The 25,774-nt window shown below is 36.1% G+C and overlaps 1 protein-coding gene and 2 long non-coding RNA genes across 5 annotated transcripts; all 3 read left to right on the forward strand.

Annotated features, from left to right (window-relative positions):
* Positions 1-6,194: 6,194 nt before the first annotated feature.
* Positions 6,195-11,985, forward strand: LOC109183661. The gene is made up of 5 exons (XM_019333717.1): positions 6,195-6,271; positions 6,389-6,427; positions 6,529-6,612; positions 6,723-6,881; positions 11,765-11,985. The coding sequence occupies exons 1-5, from the start codon at positions 6,196-6,198 to the stop codon at positions 11,983-11,985; spliced, it is 579 nt and encodes a 192-aa protein (XP_019189262.1). The 5' UTR covers position 6,195.
* Positions 11,986-16,200: 4,215 nt separating this feature from the next.
* Positions 16,201-16,646, forward strand: LOC109183676. Its single transcript, XR_002054593.1, has 3 exons — positions 16,201-16,256; positions 16,417-16,466; positions 16,562-16,646. It is a non-coding gene; the product is annotated as an uncharacterized LOC109183676 (long non-coding RNA).
* Positions 16,647-17,649: 1,003 nt separating this feature from the next.
* On the forward strand, positions 17,650-23,996 carry LOC109183601. Of its 3 annotated transcripts, XR_002054572.1 has the most exons (8): positions 17,650-17,675; positions 17,770-17,795; positions 17,884-17,941; positions 22,852-22,917; positions 23,132-23,191; positions 23,272-23,322; positions 23,481-23,527; positions 23,614-23,996. It is a non-coding gene; the product is annotated as an uncharacterized LOC109183601 (long non-coding RNA). The 3 variants fall into 3 exon arrangements; XR_002054571.1 differs by having other exon boundaries at positions 17,661-17,795; XR_002054573.1 differs by lacking the exon at positions 23,481-23,527 and having other exon boundaries at positions 17,661-17,795.
* Positions 23,997-25,774: the final 1,778 nt, after the last annotated feature.

Below are 25,774 nucleotides of genomic sequence, written 5' to 3' on the forward strand. Positions count from 1 at the left end.
GCGTGGACTTGTTGCCATGTGTGCATGGCGGTTTCGGCCATAGCTAGCACCCTTTTTGGGAGTGGTAAGTATGCATCCTATACCGCTCCATTCCGGGCCCTCCATAGATGATAAAGAATTGCAGCTGCGTAAATAATTCCATCAGAATCTAGAATATTTAATATTGCACTAAACCATTCATAAAAAACATTCGCCACAATATTTGGGAATGAAAGGTTAGATAGTGCCCAAATGGATTTTGCATATTCACACAAAACCAATGAATGCATAATATCCTCATTGGCAACCCCACACATGGATAACGGATCAACTTCTACCCTTTTTATAAGTAAATTGTTGGTAGTGGGAAGGATATTACTTATAGCTCTCCATAGAAAGGTTTTCCATTTGGGTGGAATTTTTTGCTTCCATAAAGTGAGCCATTTAGTGAAGCCCATATTTACATTATTCTCATAACTTCCAACAATGCACCTATAACCATTATTAACCAAGTAGCAATCTCTGGGGTCCACATGCCAATACTACATGTCATCATAATCTGGGGAAACTGGTATCTTTATGATCCTATCCACATCATTTGGCTCAAAAATATCAGTGAGCAAATGATGATCCCATGTTCCTGTCTCCTGATCAATTAAATTCATCACTTTAACATTGGCCAACTGAGGTGGCATCTCTGTCTGAATCATAGGGTCCTCTTCATCTTGTAACCAAGGATGTCCCCACACTATGGTAGAATTTCCATTCCCAATTCGTCTTCTCACGCCACTACAAATCCCTAATTTTGTTTGTTGCTGGTTTAATTTATGTAATTATGTGATGCCCTAATAATGGTAGTTGTTGGAAATGTTAGGTTCTAAATTCTGCATCAACTGATTTACTGTATTGGGATCTGGCATACCACCCAGAAGGTCTGGTAAACCAAGTCCACCAAGCCTTTAGCTGCCATAATACTCCGCCATCAGTGGCTAGGGTTATTTCCCATTCCTGCATCTGAGAAAGAGTGCCTAGGATAGTACCTTGCTTTGTAAACTTTTGACACCAATGAGTAGGGGTGAGCAAAATTATCGAAAAATCGACAAAATCGATAACCGACCGAAAATTTCGGTTTTCGGTCGGTCATCGGTTATCAAGTTTCTAAAAATATCGGTTATTCGGTTTTTTGGTTTTTTATCGATTATTGATGTTCAAAATAATCGGTGGCCGAATAACCGACAATATATATACCATTAATGAAATATATATAATATATATATGTTATTTGTAGTTTAGCCCAATAGATGCCCAATCCATAAGCAAAGCCCAATGCCTTAATATCAACCAAAATAACCCAATCTGCCAAAGCAATATAATATCCTATAATAATCTAACACTATTTCACTAAAACACTAACATCCCTTCGACAATCCCCAATTCAACATTTCAACCCACAAAAATCCCTAAAACGAGTCTCTCTGTTTCAGGCTTCATCGGCATCTCGTTCAGCGATGCAAATCACAATCGACTTTCAAGGTTTCACAGTTCTCACGATCAACCTTCGGCACCAGCTCTTGGCACTCGGCCAGTCGGTGGCTCAGCCCATTGGCATCTTCTCTTTGATCTTCACCTCTTCAAAGTTCATTTTGCGGTTCTGCCCAAGTCACAGTTCTCAGTTCTCACAAACTCGCTCCAAGGTATTTTGTTTTGGTGACTACACTGATAGTAGTCTTCTCTTTGATCTTAGAAATGATTGGAACTTGAAATTTTAGAGTTTTGATTTTGGATTGTAAGTTGTGTCATTTATAATTGAATATATTAGCCGTCTTCTCTTTGATCTTGGAAATGCTTGGAACTTAAAATTTTAGAGTTTTGATTTTGGATTGTAAGTTGTATAATTTAGAATTGAATATATGATGTAATAGTATAATGTTATTTATTTGAAATTTACCTTTGCTTTGTGCAATTCTCGGTTATTCGATAACAGGTATAATCGACCGAAACCGACCTTTTCGGTTTCGGTCGGTTAGGTATAAATAATCGGTCGGTTACTAGAACCTTAAAAAGGCAAAGGCAATCGGTTAATCTGTTTTCGGTCGGTTATTGACTGTAACCGACCGATGCTCACCCCTACCAATGAGCTAGTATTGGTAAGTAGCCTCCAAGCCTGTTTACCCAACAGTGCTACGTTAAATGCTCTCAGGTCTTTAAAACCCAGACCTAGTTATATTGTCTTTATTTTTCTCCAATATAAAATTCTTTACATTCAAATTCATCAATTGATTATATTCGCTACATTGTCCTTACAATGTCTTTATTCAAAAAAAAAAAAAAATATTCATTACCAATAAATTAATTAAGAGAAATAATTTCATTAGTTATATTGTGTTTATTTTTCTCCAATGTAAAAATTCTTTATATTCAAATTCATCAATTGATTATATTCACTACATTGTCTATTATTTTTTTTTGTGCACTATTTTTAATTAAATATCAAAGTTATAATACAAAATAATGCTATATATTTATTTACCAAGTATTTTATTAATACCATGAAAAAATTTAAAAAAATATATAATTAAGCCAATCATATTAACTACTTGAGGAATTTGTGGACAAAGAGAGTATTCTACTACTACAGAAATGTATTACAACGTTGCCCTTTTAACATCGGTTCTTTACAAAACTGACGTTAAAAATGTAAAATAATTTTCATTTTTTTATAAATACATATAACATCGATTTTTAGTTAAAACTAATGTTATATATAATGAAATAAAAAAAAATGAAATTAGAAATTATATGACGTCGGCTCGTAAATTATTGGACAGGTTCTTAAAATTGTTGTGAATTGTAAAAGATGTACAAGATTAATGCGGTGGAAAATCGTAAAATAAAAATATAATAAAAACTACGTCGATTATTTATAAATAACTGACGTCATTTATTATTATTTTTTTATTTTTAAAGTTAACATAAGACGTCGGATTTTACAAAAAAATCGACGTATTATGTCACTTTATTTTTTTAAAAAAAATATACGACGTCGTTTTTTTTAACTGACATCGTATCTCTTTATTTACAACGTCTGCGGCATAGACATCAGCCGAAAACGGACGTTAAGTGTCTTAAAAAACAGACGTTATAAGCGATTTTTGTAGTAGTGTTCAAATCACACAACAAATTAAAGTGAGAAACTATCGCGCAATGTCTTTGTTTGGCAATCAGCGGTTAGCTTTAGCGGATTATATTAGTGGATTTGACCAGCAAATTATAGCAACGGTTGGTAAAAAGATATTTGAAAAAATTAGCTGTTTAGATTAACATGTAAAATGACCTAAGGGTATAATAATAATAATAATAATAATAATAATAATAATAATAATAATAATAATAATAATAATAATTATTATTATTATTATTATTATTATTATTATTTAATAATAATAATAATAATAGTATTTTAATAAAAGAAATAAAAAAAAACATATGGGGAGCCGAACGTTCGACTCCCCTTAGTTTTTTCACTTTCCCCACATTGATGGGAAAAGTGGCTTGTGAGCCTTGAGGCTCCTATAAAAGGAGTCTTAAGGCTCCAATTTAAAAATAAGCTTGCCCATCCGTTGATGGGCAAGCAGTGAGCTAGCGAAATTGACTCTTGTTATTCAAGGAGTCAAAATGCTCTACAGTTTGAATTTTTATTTTTATTTTTTTAATATAGAGGTGTTTTGGGGAAATCATTCTCAAAAACGCTAAGTGAAAATATTGTTGGCTTGGAACAAATTGTTACTTAAAACTATTGAATAACCAAACACTTTTTTTTAGCATTTTGATCTTTGGGTTACATCATATTTTACCAATCATTCAATATCTTTGGGTTACATTATAATTAAAATTTTTAAATTTTTACTACTTCATTTAAATTCTTTAAATTAGCAAAACAACTAAAGGACTGGTACCGTTGATTCATTCATTGATCTTGTATATATATGCATTTATTAAATATATTAGAACACTTTGAATAAAAAATACTTGATTACTATTTAAAAAAGTTTAGTAACAATTAATGAATCTCCTATATTATATTGTATTAATATACTATGAGTTACATATTTAAATAAACAAATTTGACATTAAATTACTTATGTATGAACTTCTCATATATAATCTTGTATTGATATACTTTCAAATATTTATTTAATTATAAACATTGAATATTAACTCGTTTGCGCAATGCGCATGTAAAACTAGTATATATATATATATATATATATATATATATATATATATATATATATATTCCACTTCTAACATATATATTATTTTGTATTTTGAATATTCTTGTTGTACGCTGGACTTCTTTGCCATATGATTTATTAATTTACAAGTAATTTATTAAACTATTCTCAATTATTTATTATGTTTTTTAATATTAAATTAGTATATAGCAGGGATATATTAGAGATTTTAAAAAGTTGAATGAGAAAATTTAATTGAACTAAACATTTTAATTTAATCTCCAAATAATTTAATTGTTATATTTCTAATGTAACACCAAACAATTTTTTATAAACTTATTTCCATCAAATATAGGGTGTGTTTGGTTCGCACATAGGAATCGGAATCGGAATGGGTATCAAATACTTGGTAATGGTAATGGGTTTTGGTGAAAGTATTTAACATGTTTGGTAGTAGGGTAGAATGAGAATGGTTATTAATAGTAGTGCTTGAGAATGAATAAGGGAATGAAACCCTTATTTTATTTGGGTATGAGTTTTTCAATTGATGGGGTATTCGAAACCCATAGTAGTGTTCTAAAAATCTATCAACCAAACAACAACAATCACTTTCATACCCATTCCTATGTGCAAAACCCACCAACCAAACATACCCATATTCTCCGGCCTTATTTTAGAAGAATCTATCCCTTTGCTCTGATATTCGGCAAATTATGCTGTGCATCCGTATGCACCAAGCATGGTGCATACGGATGCAAAAACGACGTCGTTTTTATAAAACGCGCGTATCCCCTTAAAAAAAAAATTAGGTTCGAAACTATAATTCTATAATCGATGAACTATAATTCCATAATCGATGAACTATAATTCCATAATTGATGAACTATAATTCCATAATCTAATCTATGAACTAAAATTTTCAGAATGAATGAACTAAAATTCCAGAATCTATGAACTAAAATTTCAGAATCGATGAACTATAATTCCAGAATCGATGAACTATAGTTCCATAATCGATGAACTATAATTCCATAATCCATGAACTAAAATTTCATAATGAATGAACAAAATAATGTTGTTACTAGGAATCGAACCTGAATTTTTTTTTTTAAAGGAGAGACGCGCGTTTTTAATAAAACGACGTCGTTTTTGCATCTGTATGCACCATGCATGGTGCATACAGATGCACAGCATAACTATTCCTGATATTCCTCCATACCTGTTGGAAGCCCAAATCCCCTGGAGGGGAAGAAGTCAGCAGTCCACTCCCATAGTATTTGTTGAATCAAATCAGATCAGTTCCATTCCCTCAAGTTTCTCTCCATCACTTATTGTGCTATTCTCTCTCCATTAATTTAATATAAATAAGGGTTTGTAATTAACTTTCAATATCATCTATCAATTTGGTATTCATCTGATCTTCTTCAAACGTAGGAATCGTTGTAACTTCTTTTACAAAGATTTAATATATATACCACATATGTTGTATCTCTCTCCCATATAGCTTGTTTTATCTATCCGCATTTATAATTTTTCTCGTTTATTTTTAAACTTCTTTCGAATATTATTCCCTATAATCCTCTTTTTCTCAAAAGGTTGAATTTTTACCCCAAAGGCCTCACATCCCGACTCGAAAAAGTATTTGAGATGATTAAATCATAGTAATTCAATGGCTCAATGGTGTGCGTACTGTCCACTTTAGGCATAATTCTTACACTACTGCTGTCAAGGTTCGAATCTTGATTTAATTTATTCTTCCAAATACTGTCTACTGAACCGAGTTAAACCCATGTGGACAATTCCCTATATTCCCAACCCAGGCACGCAGTTTTGCAAGAAAGAAATAACTTGGGATTCATTCTCTGAATGTGATTTCATTCTCGATGGATCGATCTCGAATTCAATAGCTGCTGTATGTACGTTGTTTTGAATTTCATCTGAAAGTTTTCCTTAATTTCTGTATCTCAGCTAGAGGTGACAAATGGCGGTTAATGCGTCTGAAATTGTCGAAATCGCAAATTACATCCAACATGTTAAGAAAGTTGTGGCAATGGGAGGTATTTTGATCTGATGTCTTTTTCCATTGTAATTTGTAGTACTTATAACTAAAATTGTGATTTGATTCGATCTAATGTAAATATTATTGTAATACTTATACAAATCTTACAACCAAGAACTCATCCAAGAACGCCAGAGACGTGTGGCAGCTAATGGTATTTCGATTATATTTCCTTCTGAATCTGAATTTCAAAATATAATTCGAGAAAATTAAAGGATGTGTTTAATTTAGAATCTGAATCATCTTCTTCTTCAGTTGGTGACAGCTCCATGACTGCACTTTACAAACTTATGGAACAACACAACCAACAACTTCACAACCTTCAGGCTGCTGTTTCATGTATGTATTTCGATCTCATCTTTTCTGTATATATATATATATATATATATATATATATATATATATATCATAAATATGTGTCTAACTTTAATTTGAATCTGAATCTTCAGCTGCTGAAAGCTTCACTAGGGACATTGATAAAGTTCATGAGAACCTAGATAAAGTTCATGAGGACCTAGATAATGTTCACCAGGCGATGATTCGACCGATATCTCGCACGCTCACTAAACTGCAGCGCACAATTAGCCAATATCTGTTCGAAGCTACAGGTATATACAATTAAATCCACATATATATATATATATATATATATATATATATATATATATATATATATACCCTCATGAATGCATGTATTCAATGTTTATAATACAGTCGGTAGGGGTATGTGTTATCTTTTATAATCCCTAGAAAATAAGGTCCTATTTGTTAAAATATTAGGTTAACAGTTAATTTTAATTTTTTTTTCTTGAATTTTTTTTTTTGGCCGTTTATTTGATCACTATGAACTATTTGACTTGAGTTAATGTAGTCCCTAATTATATGTACCTAGTTAGACAAATTTTTAAATATTTAATAATTTTCTAAATAAGAGTGAATTTAAATAGATTTTAAATGAGTAATGAGAATAGAAATCATTAAGCGCAATGATACATACCCCTCATGTATTTCTCGTACAAATTTTTCTTCTGAGATGTCATCATGTGATTTGGTAATTATATGTACCTAGTTAGACAAATCTTTAAATGTTTTCTAATTTTCTAATTAAAAGTATTGTGTTTAGAAATAAGCTTTTTATAACTCCAAAATACTAAAATTCAAAAAGTTGCAATAATTTTTTGAGAAAAAAAATTATACAAAACAACTAATTTACCAAACACCTTTCTACTATTATATAGACTTTTTTTTTTTAATTTTTTTTTATTTTTTTTATTTTACAAAGGAGCCTTCACCAAGGCTCGAACCTAAGATATCCCACATAAGGGGCCAACCGGTTGCTGGTGGACTACAAGCCACTTGGTATTATATAAACTCTGTTCAGAGCTTAGTTAGGAGTATGAGCTTGCTTATTTTAAGCTACAACTAATAAGCTTTGTTGGGTAATGTTTCTAAATAAGCTCGTAGTTTAAAATAAGAGTAGTAGCGTTGCTTCTTAATTTTTTTATTTTTAAATGAAATCCTTTACCCTTCACAATTAAAATCCTTTTCTCTTCTCATTTATGTCTGCAACTTTCCCGCAATTATTATTATTATTATTATTATTATTATTATTATTATATTAAATAGATTCGCAATACTATTGCTACTTCATATGTGATGCTAGATCATGATTATGCTAATAATTTTATTTCAAAATGTTAATTTTTGTTGAAGACAAAATGTTAAATTTTAATATGTAAACAAACTAAATTAAATTTTTTGAAGATGATTCTGTTAGGAATATAGCGGACTAATGCGGAAGCGAAGAATCGAAAATTGAGAATTATAGAAGTTAAATTATAGAGAAAATATATATAAACGAAGAAATTATATAGAATGACAAATGAATATAATATAAAATGAGAAAATATAAAATATATATATTAAATTGAATATAATATATATATGCTACGTGAAGAATAAAGATAAAGAAGGAAGAATGAATTCAATTTGATACAATTACAAAGCAAAGACAAATGCTATTTATACATTGCAAAGGGAGACAAATGTGCATGAATAATGGGAACATGTGCATTACGTGGGTGATGGTGCGACATGCAGTTCGTAAGTGTTGGAGCGCAAGGTGGATGGCCATGCGACGTGGATGCAGCAGAAGATCAATTCTTCATGGATTTGAAGCCACACACTTATGTCTTAACAATCTCCACCTTGGATCAAATCCATTGTGGAATTAACAACTGGAACAGCCCGACTAAACTCAAGCACTACTTGAACTTAGCAACAGGAAGAGTCTCGAAATAGCAGGATGGAACACCATCAACCTCCTGTGTGACTGAAAGAGCATAAGCAACCAAGTTGGTTTCATCATCACTAGCATACCTAGCAGGTTTCTTAACTGTCCTCCTAGGACGATCCATAGCAATGGAATACTCTCGTAGTGGCTCGACGAGAGGTGCGACGCTAGTAGATGCATCATCTTTAGTATTACCATCAGCAGTAGTAACACTATCAATAGGCCTGAACTCAAACTCCACCTTCTCACCAGTACTCTGTGTCTCATCTGTACTGGGAACTTTTCCAGAAGAAAGTAGTGCATTTTCATCAAAAGTGATATCTCGACTCAGAATGATTTTCCGAGAATCAGGAGACCATAGACGATACCCTTTTGACTCAGAGGCATAACCAAGGAAAATGCATTTGACAGCTCTCGGGTTCAATTTACCCGTACTGGAATGAGCATAAGCAGGACATCCAAAAACTCTTAAGATAGAGTAATCAACAGGATTACCTGACCAAACTTTCTCTGGAATTTTGAAATCAAGGGATGAATGTGGAGATCTATTTACCAAATAGCAAGCAGTAGAAACAGCCTCGGCCCAAAAATCACGCCGTTTCCATAACCCAGCATTAGAGAGCATACAACGAGCTCTTTCCAATAGTGTCCTGTTTAGACGTTCGGCAACACCATTTTGCTGGGGTTTACCAGGCAAGGTCTTGTGCCTGGCAATTCCATTTGCCGCACAAAAGTCATTGAAATCTGACTCACAGAACTCCAAGCCATTGTCTGTCCTGAGCTTCTTGACTTTTTTACCTGTCCGAGTCTCAACAAGTATTTTCCATTTCTTGAAAATAGAAAATGCTTGATTTTTATGTTTCAGGAAATAGACCCAGACTTTGCGAGAAAAGTCATCAATAATAGACATAAAATATCTACAGCCTCCCATAGACTGGAATTTAGTCGGTCCCCATAAATCGGAATGTATATATTCCAATACATCTTTGGTACGGTGTGTAGCAGTAGAGAAACTAACCCTCTTTTGTTTTCCAAAAATACAATGCTCACAAAATTGTAATTTATCCGTACCTGAACCAACAAGGAGACTTTTCTTGCTCAGGAGATGCATGCCTTTCTCACTCATATGCCCCAGACGCATATGCCATAATTGAGTGAGATCCGCATCAGACATCGATGAGGATACCGCTACTGAACCTGTCACAGTACTGCCATGCAAGACATACAAGCTTCCAGAACGAGAAGCTTTCATGAGAATAAGAGAGCCTTTTATGACCTTCAGAACTCCACCTTCAGCTATGTACTTGCACCCCAGAGATTCCAAGGTGCCCAAGGATATCAGATTGCGTTTCAAATCAGGAATATACCGAACATTGGTAAGAGTCCTGACAACGTTATCATGAGTTTTAATCTGAACACTTCCAATTCCACTAACCTTGCATTGAGTATCATTACCCAACAAGACAACTCCACCATCAACCGGTTCCAGAGAGACGAACCAGTCTTTGTGAGGACACATGTGGAATGTACAACCAGAGTCCAGAATCCACTCGGTTTCGCTCCGTTTGCAATCGGAGCTAACAGATAACATAACATCGCCTTCTAAATCACTTTCAACAACACTAGCTTCTGCGGACTTTTCTCTCTCTTGCTTGTTTTTCAACTTAAAGCATTCAGTCACATCATGACCATGCTTCTTGCAGTACTTGCAGGATTTGTTGGACTTACGTCCTTTGGACTTGGATCTAGAATTTTTATTGCTACTCCCTGATTCAAGTGAACGACCCCTTACGGTCAAGCCTTCACCTTTGTCCTCAGACTTAATTTCAAAGTCAAACTTTTCTTTGGACAATAGGTTCGACTTAACATTGTCGAAAGTAAGGGTATCACTACTATTACCATACAGCATAATTTCTTTGAAATGCGTGTATGATCTAGGGAGAGAGACAAGCAATAAAACAGCGCGATCCTCATCTTCAATTATAACATCAATATTTTCCAAGTCCAATAAAATAGAATTGAATTCATCCAAGTGAGATTTAATAGAAGTACCTTCCGTCATACGGATTGTGTACAGACGCTCCTTCAGGCGTAGCGTGTTCGCCAGAGTTTTGGCCATGTAAAGCGTATCCAGCTTGGACCATAAATCTGACGCAGTCGTCTCACTTAACACCTCACGTAGAACCTCTTTAGACAGGCACAAAAGAATGGTTGAACGTGCCTTGTCATCCAGATCTTCCCAATCTACATCTGTCATTGTAGCCGGTTTCTTCTTCTTCCCAGCTAGCGCTTTCTTCAAACCGTTCTGAGTTAGAACGGCTTCCATCTGAACCTTCCAGATAGAAAAGCTAATTTTCCCGTCGAACTTCTCGATATCGAACTTGGTAACAGTTGACATCTTTGAAAATAACTCTCAATTAAACCGCTCTGATACCACTTGTTAGGAATATAGCGGACTAATGCGGAAGCGAAGAATCAAAAATTGAGAATTATAGAAGTTAAATTATAGAGAAAATATATATAAACGAAGAAATTATATAGAATGACAAATGAATATAATATAAAATGAGAAAATATAAAATATATATATTAAATTGAATATAATATATATATGCTACGTGAAGAATAAAGATAAAGAAGGAAGAATGAATTCAATTTGATACAATTACAAAGCAAAGACAAATGCTATTTATACATTGCAAAGGGAGACAAATGTGCATGAATAATGGGAACATGTGCATTACGTGGGTGATGGTGCGACATGCAGTTCGTAAGTGTTGGAGCGCAAGGTGGATGGCCATGCGACGTGGATGCAGCAGAAGATCAATTCTTCATGGATTTGAAGCCACACACTTATGTCTTAACAGATTCTTTTTTGTCTTTTTACATTTATTATTTTATCAAAAAGCTAATTTAACAGCTAGCTTAACCGCTCTTTAGTTTTAAGCTCACTTATAGTTTTTCAGCTTTCAGTTTCTTTTTAAACTTTGAGCTACCTTTTCAGATATGTTTGCCAAACATAACCATTACCAAATAGAGCCGCGATTCCATTATATTATTCAATACATTATAATAGTTGCCGAGTTAATTAAATCGGAGTTTCGAAATATTGTCCAACTGATTAATTCCATTAGACACTAGTAGCTTTAATTTAGTTGTGAATTAATGCATTTCAATGTTTAATTCCAATATATCCAGAGAAGAAATGCATTTCAATGCTTAATTTCGTTCCAGAGAAGAAGTGGAAAGAATTCGTTGATATTCTTAACGTGATAAAGAGGGATAGACAGATTTATCTTGAGTCACATCCTCTTAATGATGTTGAAGCAGAAGGCGGAAATACTACAGCAGAGGTAGTGGATGCCTTCAAGAAAATGAAAATTGAATCAAAGGTGGTGGAGCTGTTTTCAAGATTATAGAAATCATAAAGCTATGACTCTATGAGAATGACCCCAAGTGTTTATGGTGTAAAAGGAAAATAGAGGAAGATGGTGAACATACAACTGAAGGACTTTCGGAATCTCTGTGTTGAACAAGACGAAGAGAGAAGATAGAAGCGGGAAAGGAAGAAAGTGTTTTTCATTAGCTGGAATGAAGCTGAATACATTCGAATATATATCCAGGCCATCAAAGCAAGAAACGGTTATAACAACCTTCGTGTAAGCCAATTACAAGAATGCCCTTACTTTACCAAATTAACCAGGGGCATTTATGTCTTCTCCAATACCCCCCCGTAAGCTTGGCGTATACAAGTCGTGTGTACCAAGCTTAGCCTTAAAGTTTTGAAACAGAGAGGATGGCAGAGGCTTCGTAAACCCATCTGCCGTTTGATTAATGGAGGAAACAGACAGGAGTTTGATCAGGCCTTGATTTATCTTCTCACGAACCACATGGCAGTCAATCTCAATGTGCTTGGTGCGTTCGTGGAAGACGGAGTTCTCGGCAATTGCGATCGCAGACTTGCTATCACAGAATAAGGTGGCAGGTTTATTTGACATAAGCTGCAAATCATGGAGTAGATACTCAAGCCATTGAACCTCGCATACGGTAGTGGCAAGTGCCCGATACTCTGCTTCTGAGCTAGAACGAGACACCGTTACTTGTTTCTTTGAACGCCATGTTATGAGAGATGCGCCAAGGAAGACACAGTAACCGGTGACGGGCTTGCGTGTCTCTGCGCATGCTGCCCAGTCCGAGTCTGAAAATGCCTTGAGATGCATATCAGTTTGTGTAGGGTAGAATAACCCTTGGCCTGGTGCACCCTTAATGTATCGCAATATGCGATGAGCTGCTGCCAAGTGAACATCTGTGGGAATGTCTACAAACTGGCTTAATTGTTGTACTGCGTATGTGATATCAGGCCTAGTGGCCGTGAGATACAAGAGTCTCCCGATTAGCCTTCTGTACAATCCGGGATCACTGATAGGAATACCTTCATTATGAGCAAGCTTCAAACCTGAAACCATTGGAGTATTAACGGGTTTACATTCCAAAAAACCGGCCTCTTCCAAGATTTCTAAAGTGTATTTGCGTTGGCAAATAGTTAGGCCTGTGTTGTCCATGTGTGCCTCAATCCCTAGGAAGTAATTTAGTGTTCCTAGGTCCTTAATCTTGAATGTGGAATCTAGAAACTGTTTAAGGCTTTGGATGGGTTCCAATTCTGCACAAGTGACAAGTATGTCATCAACATACACCAAGAGAGCAATAAAGTTGCGTCCTTCTCCTTTTGTAAACAAGGATGGATCGGCCTTAGATTGTTTAAAACCGATATGAATGAGGGCTGTGCTTAGTTTGGCGTTCCACTGACGGCTGGCCTGCTTTAAACCGTATAAAGACCTCATTAGTTTGCATACAAGGTTCTGCTTCCCATTCTCAAACCCCGGGGGTAACTTCATATATACTTCCTCATTTAGATCGCCATGTAGGAAGGCGTTATTAACATCTAGCTGATGAATGTGCCATGATTTGGAAGCAGCCGTGCATAGGAAAGTCCTGATCGTTGTTAGCCTAGCAACCGGTGAAAAAGTCTCAAGGTAGTCAATACCAAGCTGCTGTGTGTAACCCTTTGCTACAAGCCTCGCTTTGTGCCTCTCAACTGTGCCATCGGCCTTCAATTTTACTTTGTAGACCCACTTACATCCTATAGGGATCTTTCCCGGAGGTAGTTCAGTGAGTTGCCAAGTCTTGTTCTCTTGTAGTGCAGTAATTTCAGCCAGCATAGCATCTCTCCAACAGGCATGCTTAACTGCCTGTGTATAAGTCTTTGGCTCATTTGTTGAAAGAACTGATAAGGCAAAGCTTCTGTGAGAAGGCTTAAGATTGTCATAAGTCATCACCTTTGATAGATGATGTGGTGATGTCTTGTTGTGCATAACACTATCACAATAATAGTCTTGCAATCTGCTAGATGGCTGCCTTTGTCTATTTGAACGACGAACTTGGACAGGATGGATTGGATTAGGATCACTCATGCTATCATTAGTAGGAACTGCATGGTAGTGTGTAGAGGTGCTCCTTGCAGAATCAGAGATCAATTCAGTTTGTTCACTGTGTCCAGAGGCTGGGATATTGTCATTGGACTCAAGCCCATGATACGACTCTGGCATATCTGGTGTTGCAGACTCCTCTTGTGGCTGGTGGTGTATATGGAGACCAGGATCCACATACTCAGTTATGGGAATGATGGGTAGAGATGGAGCCATGGGATCAACTGTGTGACTGGACTGGGAATTAAGAGGAAATTTGTCCTCATAGAAGACCACATCCCGGGAGATGAATGTGGATCTATCAGCTATATCATACACAATGTAGCCTTTCACTCCTGCAGGCACACCAATAAACACACATTTCCTGCTTCTTGGAGCCATCTTATGTCGAGAGTTAGAGAGAGTAGCAGCATAGCATAAACATCCTAATACCCTTAAGGTGCTAAGATCAGGAGGCTTACCATACAACTTTTGATATGGATTCGACCAATTGAGGATAACTGAAGGCAGCCTATTGATGAGATATACTGCATGCATGACACACTGACCCCATAATTCAAGAGGAAGACCTGCCTGGAACCTTATAGCTCGAGCTACTGCAAGGATGTGTTGATGTTTTCTCTCCACCACGGCATTCTGCTGTGGAGTATTAACGCATGATCTCTGATGGACAGTACCATTCTTTTTGAAGAATTCCTTCAAATCAAACTCTAGGCCATTATCACTTCTCACGGTCTTGATGATCACTCCAAACTGAGTGTGTACCATTTTGAAAATTTTTTTGATCTCTTCCCGAGTGTCTGATTTTCGTTTCATGAGCTTCAACCATGTGTGTCTAGAGTAGTTATCCACAATAGATAGAAAGTATCTTTCCCCTTTTAGAGTTTCAACAGGAAAGGGGCCCCATATGTCCATGTGGACTAAATCAAAACAAGCCATAGAACTAGTGGTACTTATAGGAAAAGAAGATCTCCTGTGTTTGGCAAGGTGGCAAGTATCACACACCAAGTTCTTTGTGTTGGAAACAGGAATATCAAGAAGGTGCAGTTTATTAATGGGGAAATGTCCCAGTCGTTGATGCCATAGCTCAACATTATTACATTTCACAAAAGAACTATCAAAAACAACAGAGTTGACATTAGTTTCTGGTGGCTCATTCAAGAAGTATAATCCCTTCTCCTCCTTAGCAAAGCCATTGATCCTCCCATGGTCCACTAGAAGACACTGATCATATGCAAATATCAATAGATGAGAGGTGTTTTTCAGCAACTTGTTCACAGAAATAATGTTGAATTTAAATGATGGGATATGTAAAGCATCATTCAGCCACAAGTTGTTTTTCAGCTTTATGTTTCCCATATGCTTGACAGTAACACTGTTTCCATCTGGCAAATTAACCATGACTCCATCCACAGTTTGATAATTATCAAAAAATTCAAGGGAACATACACTAGTACAAAATTGAACATAGAAGATTGACCATAGGCCACCATTGTTGAAAGAATGGTTGTCTAATCTTAGTCCAAAAATTCGCGGTGGCAATTTTGTAAATAAGTGATTAATAATCCACTACCATTGTTAGCTGTAATGGTTGTCCATTGTATTTTGTATTTATTTAAAAAAAATTGATTTATAAAAGGGCAACCATTTCTAATAGAAATGGTTGTCTTAAAATAGAACTTGTTTTATAATTGGCAACCATTCCTAATATAAATCGTTGCCTAAGATTAACCCTAGATCTGTGTCGTCCCATGCCCATCATCTAATCAGATCAGAACGAAATATTCCATCGATCTCATACTCTCAGCACGCCGATATGCTCCCATCCGACCGAGGCTCCGTTCCGAACGCCGCTGCTCTCGCCCGGCGACCCACCGCCACCACGTCGCAGAACTACTCACTTGCCGAGCTTTTGCAGCAATGGCGTCGTGCTCCTCCCGAGTTCCGTCGCACAAAGTGAGTTTTCTCTGTTTGGTGTCATCACCGAGAAGTCAGATTATTGAAGTGCACGGCTCTCAGTATCCTGTTGCATTTACATTTCGGTGTTTAAATTGGGTAGAGCGTTACGTTATTCTGGTGCCAACTTGTGTAGGTTTACTGATGATTTCATTTCTGATGAATTTGATTGAATCAATGCTGACTTATCGGCGAAAATTGAAGAGGGCTTTGGGCCGAACAGCCTTGGAATTCTGTCAATTTCAGATGTTTTAGGGTAAATCATAGTTACACAATACATCTGTTAATCTTTTAGATAGAAAGTTGTAATTGTAATTTGGCTAGCTGTCAGATTATTGAAGCTGCATTATCAGTATGATGTCAGCTTGTTATATGTGTTTTGCATTCTCATCCTTTTTGTTTTTGTAGGTTCCTGAGTATACTTTGTTGCATCGAAACCTACTTCTTCTTTCACCTAGGTAAGAATATATTCTTGACACCATAGATATATGTGATGTTTTATTTGGATATAACATTATAAAGATTGAGTTGTAAAGAAATTTTTTCTTATCAGATTAGCCAACCTGCCAGAAAGTGTGAAACAGGAGCTGGAAGATCCTCATAGAAGGTAACTAAACTTATCCCATGATCAATCCTTAAATCATAGTGTTTTATTTTCATTGTTCTATGAATGAATGCATTGCTATTCTCTAATATTTGGTTGTTTGTTCCATCTCTAATGGCTGCCATCCTCATACTGTCTGTATTGAACTCCATATGCAAGTTTGTGCTTGGGGATTTTATTTTCCTTTATTCACCATTTAATCTTAGATTTGATATGGCCTTGGGACTTATGGCAGGGATTTTATTTTCCTTTATTCACCATTTAATCATGTTTTTTCTATAAATTTATATGCATCACATGTTATGTTTAACACTTTAACCTGCTCTCTGTGCTGTTTTCTGAAACTTTACATATATTTCATGTTTCCTTGGACTTTCTCACTGCTACTTGATGTTTATTACACAGATACACTGAAAGGATCCTCAACTGAGAAATCCCTTATTGAACGGTTAAGATCTCTTCTTTAATATCCATCATACCTCTGATTAATTTCCATGTATCAAATCTGTAAAACTTTTGTATGTCACCTTTGAGTTTCTGCAGTTATATATTTCATATTGCTTAAAGATTATGCTCTTTTCTATCCTTGTAAAGATTATGTCTTCTCTGTCCTTGTAGATATTCATCATATTGCGGACGAAATATATGGCCCCATAGCGCTCTGCCTGAACTTGAGATGGGTATATTTTATCTATTCATATATCTATAAATTCAACATTTACTTATTTGCATTGCACTTTTTTGGTCTATTTCAAATCCAAATTTTCTTGATACTTGATTACAGATGGTATCTCTACCCCATTCAATGTTGTTGATAGAACAGCAACACCTAAATAGTCTATATTTTCATAGGCATTATATGATCCTGTTTTAATCAATCCTTGTACTGTAGAGGTTGGTCACATTTTATTTATTTTTTTCCTTTGTTATCCTGCAATAGAATTGCAAGACATTGCTAAAACATGTAATTGAATTTGTGAGTGCAGTTATTGCTGATCCAGGAGGAGGTGTCTTCATATCGGATCCAAAGAAGCCAACACCGTTATCTCATATAAATAATGATGTGGATATCTGTTCCTTCAATTGCTGCTTTTGTGCAAACAGTTAATTTGAAGTAAATGCAATATACTAATGAAAATCTTTTATTTATCTTACAGGTGACTTAGTTACAAATGTTTTCAAGGTAAAGTTGAACCCGTCTCTTGCAGATGCTTATGGAGTTGAGTACTATTTCCTAATGCTGATAGATATCTTATGAATTTCATGCTCAGGGACCCAACAAACAAATACTTTGTCAACTGTCAATGCTTGAAAGAAAAATGGCTCAAGGTGATTTTTCTTTATATGCTTGCTACTGTATTGTGTGCAATCCAATCCATTTGATTCTTACTTCAGTGCCATCATTGCTGTTGTTTGAATGTTGCATCAGTAGCTTCAGTTTTTTTTCAGTTTATTCCCATGTTTAGTTTACTTTTATTTACCAAGTCTTTAGGAGTTTAATTGTCAGTTACTTGTTAGTGCCTTAGTGGCTTGATGTTAGCTAGTTAGTGGGTTAGTGGCTATCTTTTGTTTGTCAGTTTTTTTCTGTGTATTTAAGCAGTGTTTCACCTGTTAATAAATGCATATTTTTCTCTAAAATAACCAACAAATTGGTATCAGAGCTTCTTTTCTTAAGGGATCTGTGAGTGAACCAAGGAAAACCCACCATAAAAACCTTACCTTCCTTTATTCAATCCATAAAATGGATTCTGAAACTCCTTTTACAGCACTAGCACCACCAGTGTTTAAGGGAGAAAATTATCAAATATGGGCAGCTAGAATGGAAGCCCACCTAGAGGCAAATAATCTCTGGGATGCTGTTAAAGAGGACTACGAAGTTCCTCCCTTAACAGATAATCCAACCATGGCTCAGCTGAAGAGTCATAATTTAAGGAAATCAAGGAAGTCGAAGGCAAAAGCTACCTTGTTCGCAGCTGTCTCCGAAGAGGTCTTTACAAGAATCATGAATCAGAAATCAGCATTTGATATTTGGAATTTCCTCAAAACTGAATATGCAGGAGATGAAAAGCTTAAAGGAATGCAAAAGTTGAATCTGATTCGTGAGTTCGAGATGCAGCAAATGAAGGAGTCAGAGGCAATCAAGGAGTACACAGATAAGCTTCTTAGTATTGCGAACAAAATTAGGTTGCTTGGTTCAGAATTTTCTGATTCTAAGATTGTTCAGAAAATACTTGTAACTGTTCCTGAAAGATTTGATGCTAATATATCCTCCATGGAGAGTAGCAAAGATCTTTCAACAATCACCTTGGCAGAACTAAACAGTGCTTTACTGGCTCAAGAACAAAGGAGACTGATGAGAAGTGAAGGTTCTGTCGAAGGTGCACTGCAGGCTAAGTTACAAATCAATCACGGAGAGAAAGACAAGAAGAAGAGTTCCAAGAAAAACCCACGTGATGCAGCCAACAGCAGCAAAGGAGAAAAGAAGAAAGATTTTCCTCCTTGCAAGCATTGCGGCAAAAAGGGTCATCCTCCTTTCAAGTGTTGGAGAAGACCTGATGTGAAGTGTGGGAAGTGCAGTAAACTTGGGCACCATGAAAGAATATGCAAAAGTAATTCCCAACAGAAGGACGATGCCCAAGTAGTAAGCGAGCAAGAGGAAGAGCAAATGTTTGTAGCATCTTGTTTTACAAGCAGAAGCTCAAGCTCAAGCTATTGTTGGCTCCTAGACAGTGGTTGTACCAATCACATGACCGGTGATGAAGAAATCTTTAGAGAGTTGGACAAGTCCCAAGTATCCAACGTCAGGATTGGTAATGGTGACTGCATTCCTGTGAAGGGAAAGGGAACTGTTGCCATAGAGAGTTGCACAGGTACTAAATTAATTTCTGATGTTTTGTATGTCCCTGACATTGATCAGAATTTACTTAGCGTTGGACAACTAGTTGAGAAGGGATTCAAAGTCATCTTTGAAAACAAGTTGGGTATAATCAAGGATACTTATGACAATGAAGTCATAAGAATTAAAATGAGAGGCAAAAGTTTCTTACTTGATCCGATGGAGGAGGAGCAAGCAGCTTATACAGTTACTTCGACCAACACACAGACTTGACATAAGAGGCTAGGTCATTTTCATCATGCAGCAATTTTGAATATGCAAAAAAGGAAGTTGGTTCATGGCTTACCTCACATTGAGTCGGATCTACCAAGTTGCAAGGCTTGTCAATTTGGAAAACAAGCCAGACTTCCTTTCAAAAAAGGAGCCTGGAGAGCTACCGAGAAGCTGCAACTTATCCATACAGATGTTGCTGGACCTTATAGAACTCTTTCACTCAATGGAAGCAAATACTACGTTGCTTTCATTGATGATTTTACAAGGATGTGTTGGATCTATTTTCTCAGGTTCAAGTCAGAAGTTGCAGGTGTATTCTTCAAATTCAAGAACTGGATCGAGAACCAAAGTGGCTGTAAAATTCAGATTTTGAGGTCAGATAATGGCAAGGAGTACACCTCAAGTGAATTTGATAAATTCTGTGAGGAAGCTGGAATTGAGCATAAACTTACAGCCCCATACTCTCCATAGCAAAATGGGGTCAGCGAGCGAAATAATAGAACTATAATGGAGATGGCCAGGTGTATGCTCCATGAGAAGGATCTTCCGAAAGAATATTGGGCTGAGGCAGCAAATACTGCTGTATTTCTGCTGAACAGGCTACCTACAAAAGCAGTCAACAGCAAGACTCCTTTTGAGGTGTGGTATGGTTATAAACCACAAGTAAAAAATATGAAAGTCTTCGGTTGTTTATGTTTTACTCATGTGCCACAAATTAAGCGTGACAAATTAGACAAAAGAGCTGAGCCCGGCATATTTGTTGGATATAGCTTAAATTCTAATGCTTATAGAGTTTTTCAACCTGACACAAGAAGAATTCTAATAAGCAGAAATCCGTAAGCTTACGAATGTTTTATCCGTAAGCTTCATGGAGAATGATAAATGGAGTTGGAACATTGCAGAAATTCAGCAGCCAAATGGTCTGAATTACGACGAGTTAATTGACGATCCTCCTGTTCGAGGCACTAGATTACTTGCTGATATCTACCAGAGATGCAACGTTGCTGTGCTTGAACTAGCAGGATATCAAGAGGCAGAGAAAGATCCCAATTGGAGGGCAGCAATGCAGGAGGAGCTCGCTATGATTGAAAAAAATCAGACTTGGGAGTTAGTTGAAAGACCTCAACATCAGAAAGTGATTGGAGTGAAATGAGTATTTAGAAAAAAAGAGAATGCTGATGGGTCACTCAACAAATATAAAGCAAAGTTAGTGGTTAAAGGGTATGCTCAAGTTTTTGGAGTAGATTATTTTGATACTTTTGCTCCTGTTGCAAGGCTAGATACAATCAGAATGTTACTAGCTATTGCAGCACAAAAGCAATGGAAAATCTACCAACTCGATGTCAAGTCAGCCTTTTTAAATGGCTTTCTGGAGGAAGAAATTTATGTTGAGCAACCTGAAGGCTTTGCTGCAAAAGGGGATGAAGACAAGGTTTATTTGTTGAAAAAGGCGTTATATGGCTTGAAGCAGGCTCCAAGGGCCTGGTATAGCAGAATTGATGAATACCTGCTGAAACTAGGCTTTGTTAAAAGTCCTAGTGAGTCCACATTATATATCAAAGACGATGGAAATCATTTTCTGGTTGTTTCTTTATATGTTGATTTTAGTGACTGGCAGCAGCATTGAGCTTATTAAACAGTTCAAAGAAGATATGATGAGAGTCTTTGAGATGACTGATCTTGGAGAAATGTCATATTTTCTGGGAATGGAAATCAAGCAGAGACGAAATGAAATCTTCATTTGTCAACAGAAGTATGCAAAGGAGATTCTAAAGAAATTTAACATGGATGATTGTAGGAGTGTGAGCACTCCTATGTGTCCAAAAGAGAAGTTATGTAGAGATGATGGAACAACTAAGGTGAATGAGTCCATGTATAGAAGCTTGATTGGTTGCTTGATGTATCTTACGGCAACAAGACCGGATATCATGTATGCTGTAAGTGTTCTTTCAAGATTTATGAATTGTGCTAGTGAGTCTCATTTCAAGGTTGCAAAAAGAGTTCTCCGTTATGTGAAAGGAACTTTAAGCTTTGGTGTTAAGTTCTATCAGACACCAAATTTTGAATTGCAAGGTTATTCTGACAGTGATTGGGCAGGGTCCATAGATGACATGAAAAGCACTTCCGGTTTCTGTTTCAACTTTGGATCTGGAATTTTTACGTGGAGTTCAAAGAAGCAAGAAATTGTGGCTCAATCAACCGCTGAAGCTGAGTTCATCTCAGCAACAGCAGCTGTCAATCATGCCTTATGGCTAAGAAAAATTCTAAGTGATCTGCACTTAGAGCAAAAGGCAAGTACTGGAGTTATGGTTGATAATCAAGCAGCTATAGCTATCTCAAACAATCCAGTTTTTCATGGCAAGACTAAGCATTTCAGCATCAAGTTATTCTTCATCAGAGATGTTCAGAAAAGTGGTGCAGTTCGGCTGAAGTATTGCAAGACTGAAGACCAGTTAGCAGACATATTTACAAAGCCTCTTGCAAAGGGCAGATTTGAAGACTTGAGAGAAAGACTTGGAATTTGCATCTACTGATGCAAGGAGGAGTGTTTGAATGTTGCATCAGTAGCTTCAGTTTTTTTTTTCAGTTTATTCCCATGTTTAGTTTACTTTTATTTACCAAGTCTTTAGGAGTTTAATTGTCAGTTACTTGTTAGTGCCTTAGTGGCTTGATGTTAGCTAGTTAGTGGGTTAGTGGCTATCTTTTGTTTGTCAGTTTTTTTCTGTGTATTTAAGCAGTGTTTCACCTGTTAATAAATGCATCTTTTTCTCTAAAATAACCAACAGCTGTTATCATCTCAAAAAGGTAATCTTTTGAAGCATTTCAGTGGAAGTATAGTTATTAACACTCAAAACTAGCAAGCAGTTATAATCACGCCAACTTAATTATACTAGTGTTGGAATGGTATAGTTTTATTTGTGTTGTGTTAGTGGAGAAAGTATTATACATGTGAATTTGGCTCAATAATACCAAACTCATATAAAGACTTCACCTCTTTAGAGTACTTGTAAGATCTATTCTCTCCGACTTCACAAAATAATGTTACTTGCAGAGGAAATTAAAGACATCGATATTTTTTCTTATATGTATATATATATTCACGGATAAATATGAATCATGTGCATCACAGGTACCTTGGAAGCAATAACTTGAGCGGGGAGCTACCCGCAAACATCATAACTAACACGCTTTTCTTGTATGTCCTGTCTGGATTTATCCAAGAATTTACATTTATATATATATATATATATATATATATATATATATATATATATATATATATATATATATATATATATATATATTTGAGCTTTTCTTCTGTTGTGTGGTTGAAACTGAGGATTTTAACGAGAAAACAGTGCTAAAGTTGTACCTTGTTGCCTTTTTCTATTGATCGGTCCTTGCCTCAGAGATATCTCGTTCAATCAAATCTCTGGAACTATACCTGCCAATAAGTCATATATTTCACTGTGAGCCTACTCCTACGACCCTCAACTTTCAAGATTTTTATGTATCGAGATGCCTCCATATATTTTTTTCTTTTTTTCAGAAATGCTGTTGGCACTTTGATCACTAGCGAAAAAAGGTCACGTCCGCGCAGGTTAGTGGCAAAAATTCATAGCTTAATTAGGTATTTGGTTTATTCTATTTTAGTGCGCTTTTGTTGATGGAATATGCAATCTGAGCAGATCATTAAATGTTTAAACGTGGATAATAGATTATATTTTCTTACCTTTCTATGCAAAACTTTGATGATAGTGCTTGCTTGACGAAAAATTCGGTGTGCACTAAGAAAGCTTTATCAAGTAAGTATACACTAAAATTTTGCAACAAGAAAGAGACGATCGAACTAGTGGATGATTGCTTAACGGAACCATTTTGTCAATTTCAGCTTCATTTTCGATCAAATGTGGTGGAAATCAAATAGTAACTGTGGATGGGTTTCAGTTTGATGATGATTCGGAGATGCTAAGCCCAGCGTCGTTCTACATGAGCTCGAACAAGCAGTGGGCAGTGAGCAGTTCTGGAATATTCATTAACAACCCGAATGGACAGAACTATACAGCTCATTCGTTTTCTCAGATCCCGAACACTTAGACTCTGAACTCTACAAAACAGTCCGGATATCCCCGAGCTCATTGAGGTATTATGGTGTTGGGTTAAAGAAAGGCATATACCGAGTCGAGCTTCATTTTGCTGAGATACAAATGGACGATATTAAGGACTCTTGGAAAGGCCTTGGGAGGCGCTATTTCGACGTTTCCATTCAGGTATGGCAAACTATTAAGGACTCTTGGAAATGTCTTTTTTTTCCCCCCTTTTACTCCCGTTTTGAATAGTTCTTTTGGGGAAACTAAAATCTAATATTTTCTTTTGTAGCTTTTAATTATTTTTAATTTAGAATTGTAAATATGTAATTGTACATGGTGTAAAATAAATATAGTTTTAAAATTATTTTTAATTTTTTTTATTTTTTAAATCAACAATACGCGACCATTCCTGTTCAAGAACGGTCGCGTAAAACTTTTGTATAAAAAAATAAAAAAAACAATACGCGACCATTCTTGGTCAAGAATGGTCGCGTATTACTGACAATGCGCGACCATTTCACAATGGTCGCGTAAAGTCAATGCCTTTACGTGATATAGGCAACCATTGTACAATGGTTGCCTATTGTCTTTTACAATGGTTGCCTATCTGCAATTCTGTACTAGTGATATTATGTGGTCAGTAGCACCTGAGTCCACAATCCATGTAGAAGATGAAAGAGAAACTGAATTGATCTGAGTAAGTTTAGAAATCTTGCCTTCATTCCCAGTATTGATATTATTAAACTTGGGAGCCAAAGTCACAGCAGCAGTACTAAGTTGTTGATTGTTCCCCAACTGGTTTTGTAGAAGAGATATGAGGCTCTGGATCTGATTAGCAGAGATGTTCTCGGATTGTGCTGTGGTCATTGCATTCGAAACATGTTGCTTGCCTTTAGACTTGTGGCCCGGTATCCATCCCGGAGGATAACCGTGCTTCTTGTAGCACTTCTCGATTGTATTGTAACACCCCGTGTTACGGCCTTCAATCCCGGATTAATTATTTAATTAATCCCGTTAATAATAATTAAATATGATTTAATTATGTTAGGTTTACCTTTAATTAATTAGTAAGGTCCATCATGAACCGTGGACCCTTGCCCGAATAAGAATCTTAAGCCTGTTAGGAATAAAGGAAGTAGGCCTTTTACTATTCAGATTATGATTAGGATCCTCTTTAATTAATATGGTCCACTATGGACCATGGACCCTTATCCCTAAAACAAGCCCTAGCCCTATAAGGAATAGAATTAGTAAACCCATACCATTCAGGCCCTAACTAGGAGTCTTAAATATATAAATAGGGAACTTAGGAGGCACCTAGAATCCCCCACAAGAATAACGCCCCACCACCCCAAAAGAGCTCCAAGAATCCCCTTAGGAGAAATCAAGAAAGCAAGGAAGCTTAAAGAAAGATCCTTCATAGCCAAGGAATTAATTAAGGCTAAGAGGTAACCCATGTCTCAACAAAACCTATTTTCATAGCTATGATTCCCCCTTAGGGTTTCCCCCATATTATTGTGTATTGGCGAGATATGATGATTATTATTGATGTTTGATGTGATGATCCCATGAGAGATCTTGATAATCTTGATATTGGGAGATTCTTGATGATTATGGAATTCTTGATGATTATATGGAGTTCTTGATGGTTATGTGTCGTTCTTGATAATTGTGTGATGCTCTTGATGTTTATGTGTTATTCTTACCGAATCTTGCAATTAGAAGACGAACCGTATTCTTGTTGATATAAAAGTGATTGGAACCCTAGGTTGTATCGTATAATCTTATTCTTGGATTATCGGGTGGGGAAATCGCATGTTTGGGTGTTGATTATATTTAGAAAAGCATGATAGGTTATGTGCCGTTCGTTTCTTGTATTTGAATCGTTAATTGTCTACGTGTTGTCGTTAATTGCATTGAAAAGTGTCTAAGCATGGTTTCGGGTTCCACAACGGTTCCCGG

This window comes from Ipomoea nil, unplaced genomic scaffold (assembly GCF_001879475.1).
Source record: "Ipomoea nil cultivar Tokyo-kokei standard unplaced genomic scaffold, Asagao_1.1 scaffold1149, whole genome shotgun sequence".
Lineage (NCBI taxonomy): Eukaryota > Viridiplantae > Streptophyta > Magnoliopsida > Solanales > Convolvulaceae > Ipomoea > Ipomoea nil.

Coding starts and splice junctions, on each gene's coding strand:
- LOC109183661 (XM_019333717.1), top strand. CDS start 6,196: ATGGCGGTTAATGCGTCTGAAATTGTCGAAATCGCAAATTACATCCAA. Junction 6,613..6,722: donor CCTTCAGGCTGCTGTTTCAT/GTATGTATTTCG, acceptor CTGAATCTTCAG/CTGCTGAAAGCTTCACTAGG. Junction 6,882..11,764: donor ATATCTGTTCGAAGCTACAG/GTATATACAATT, acceptor CAATATATCCAG/AGAAGAAATGCATTTCAATG.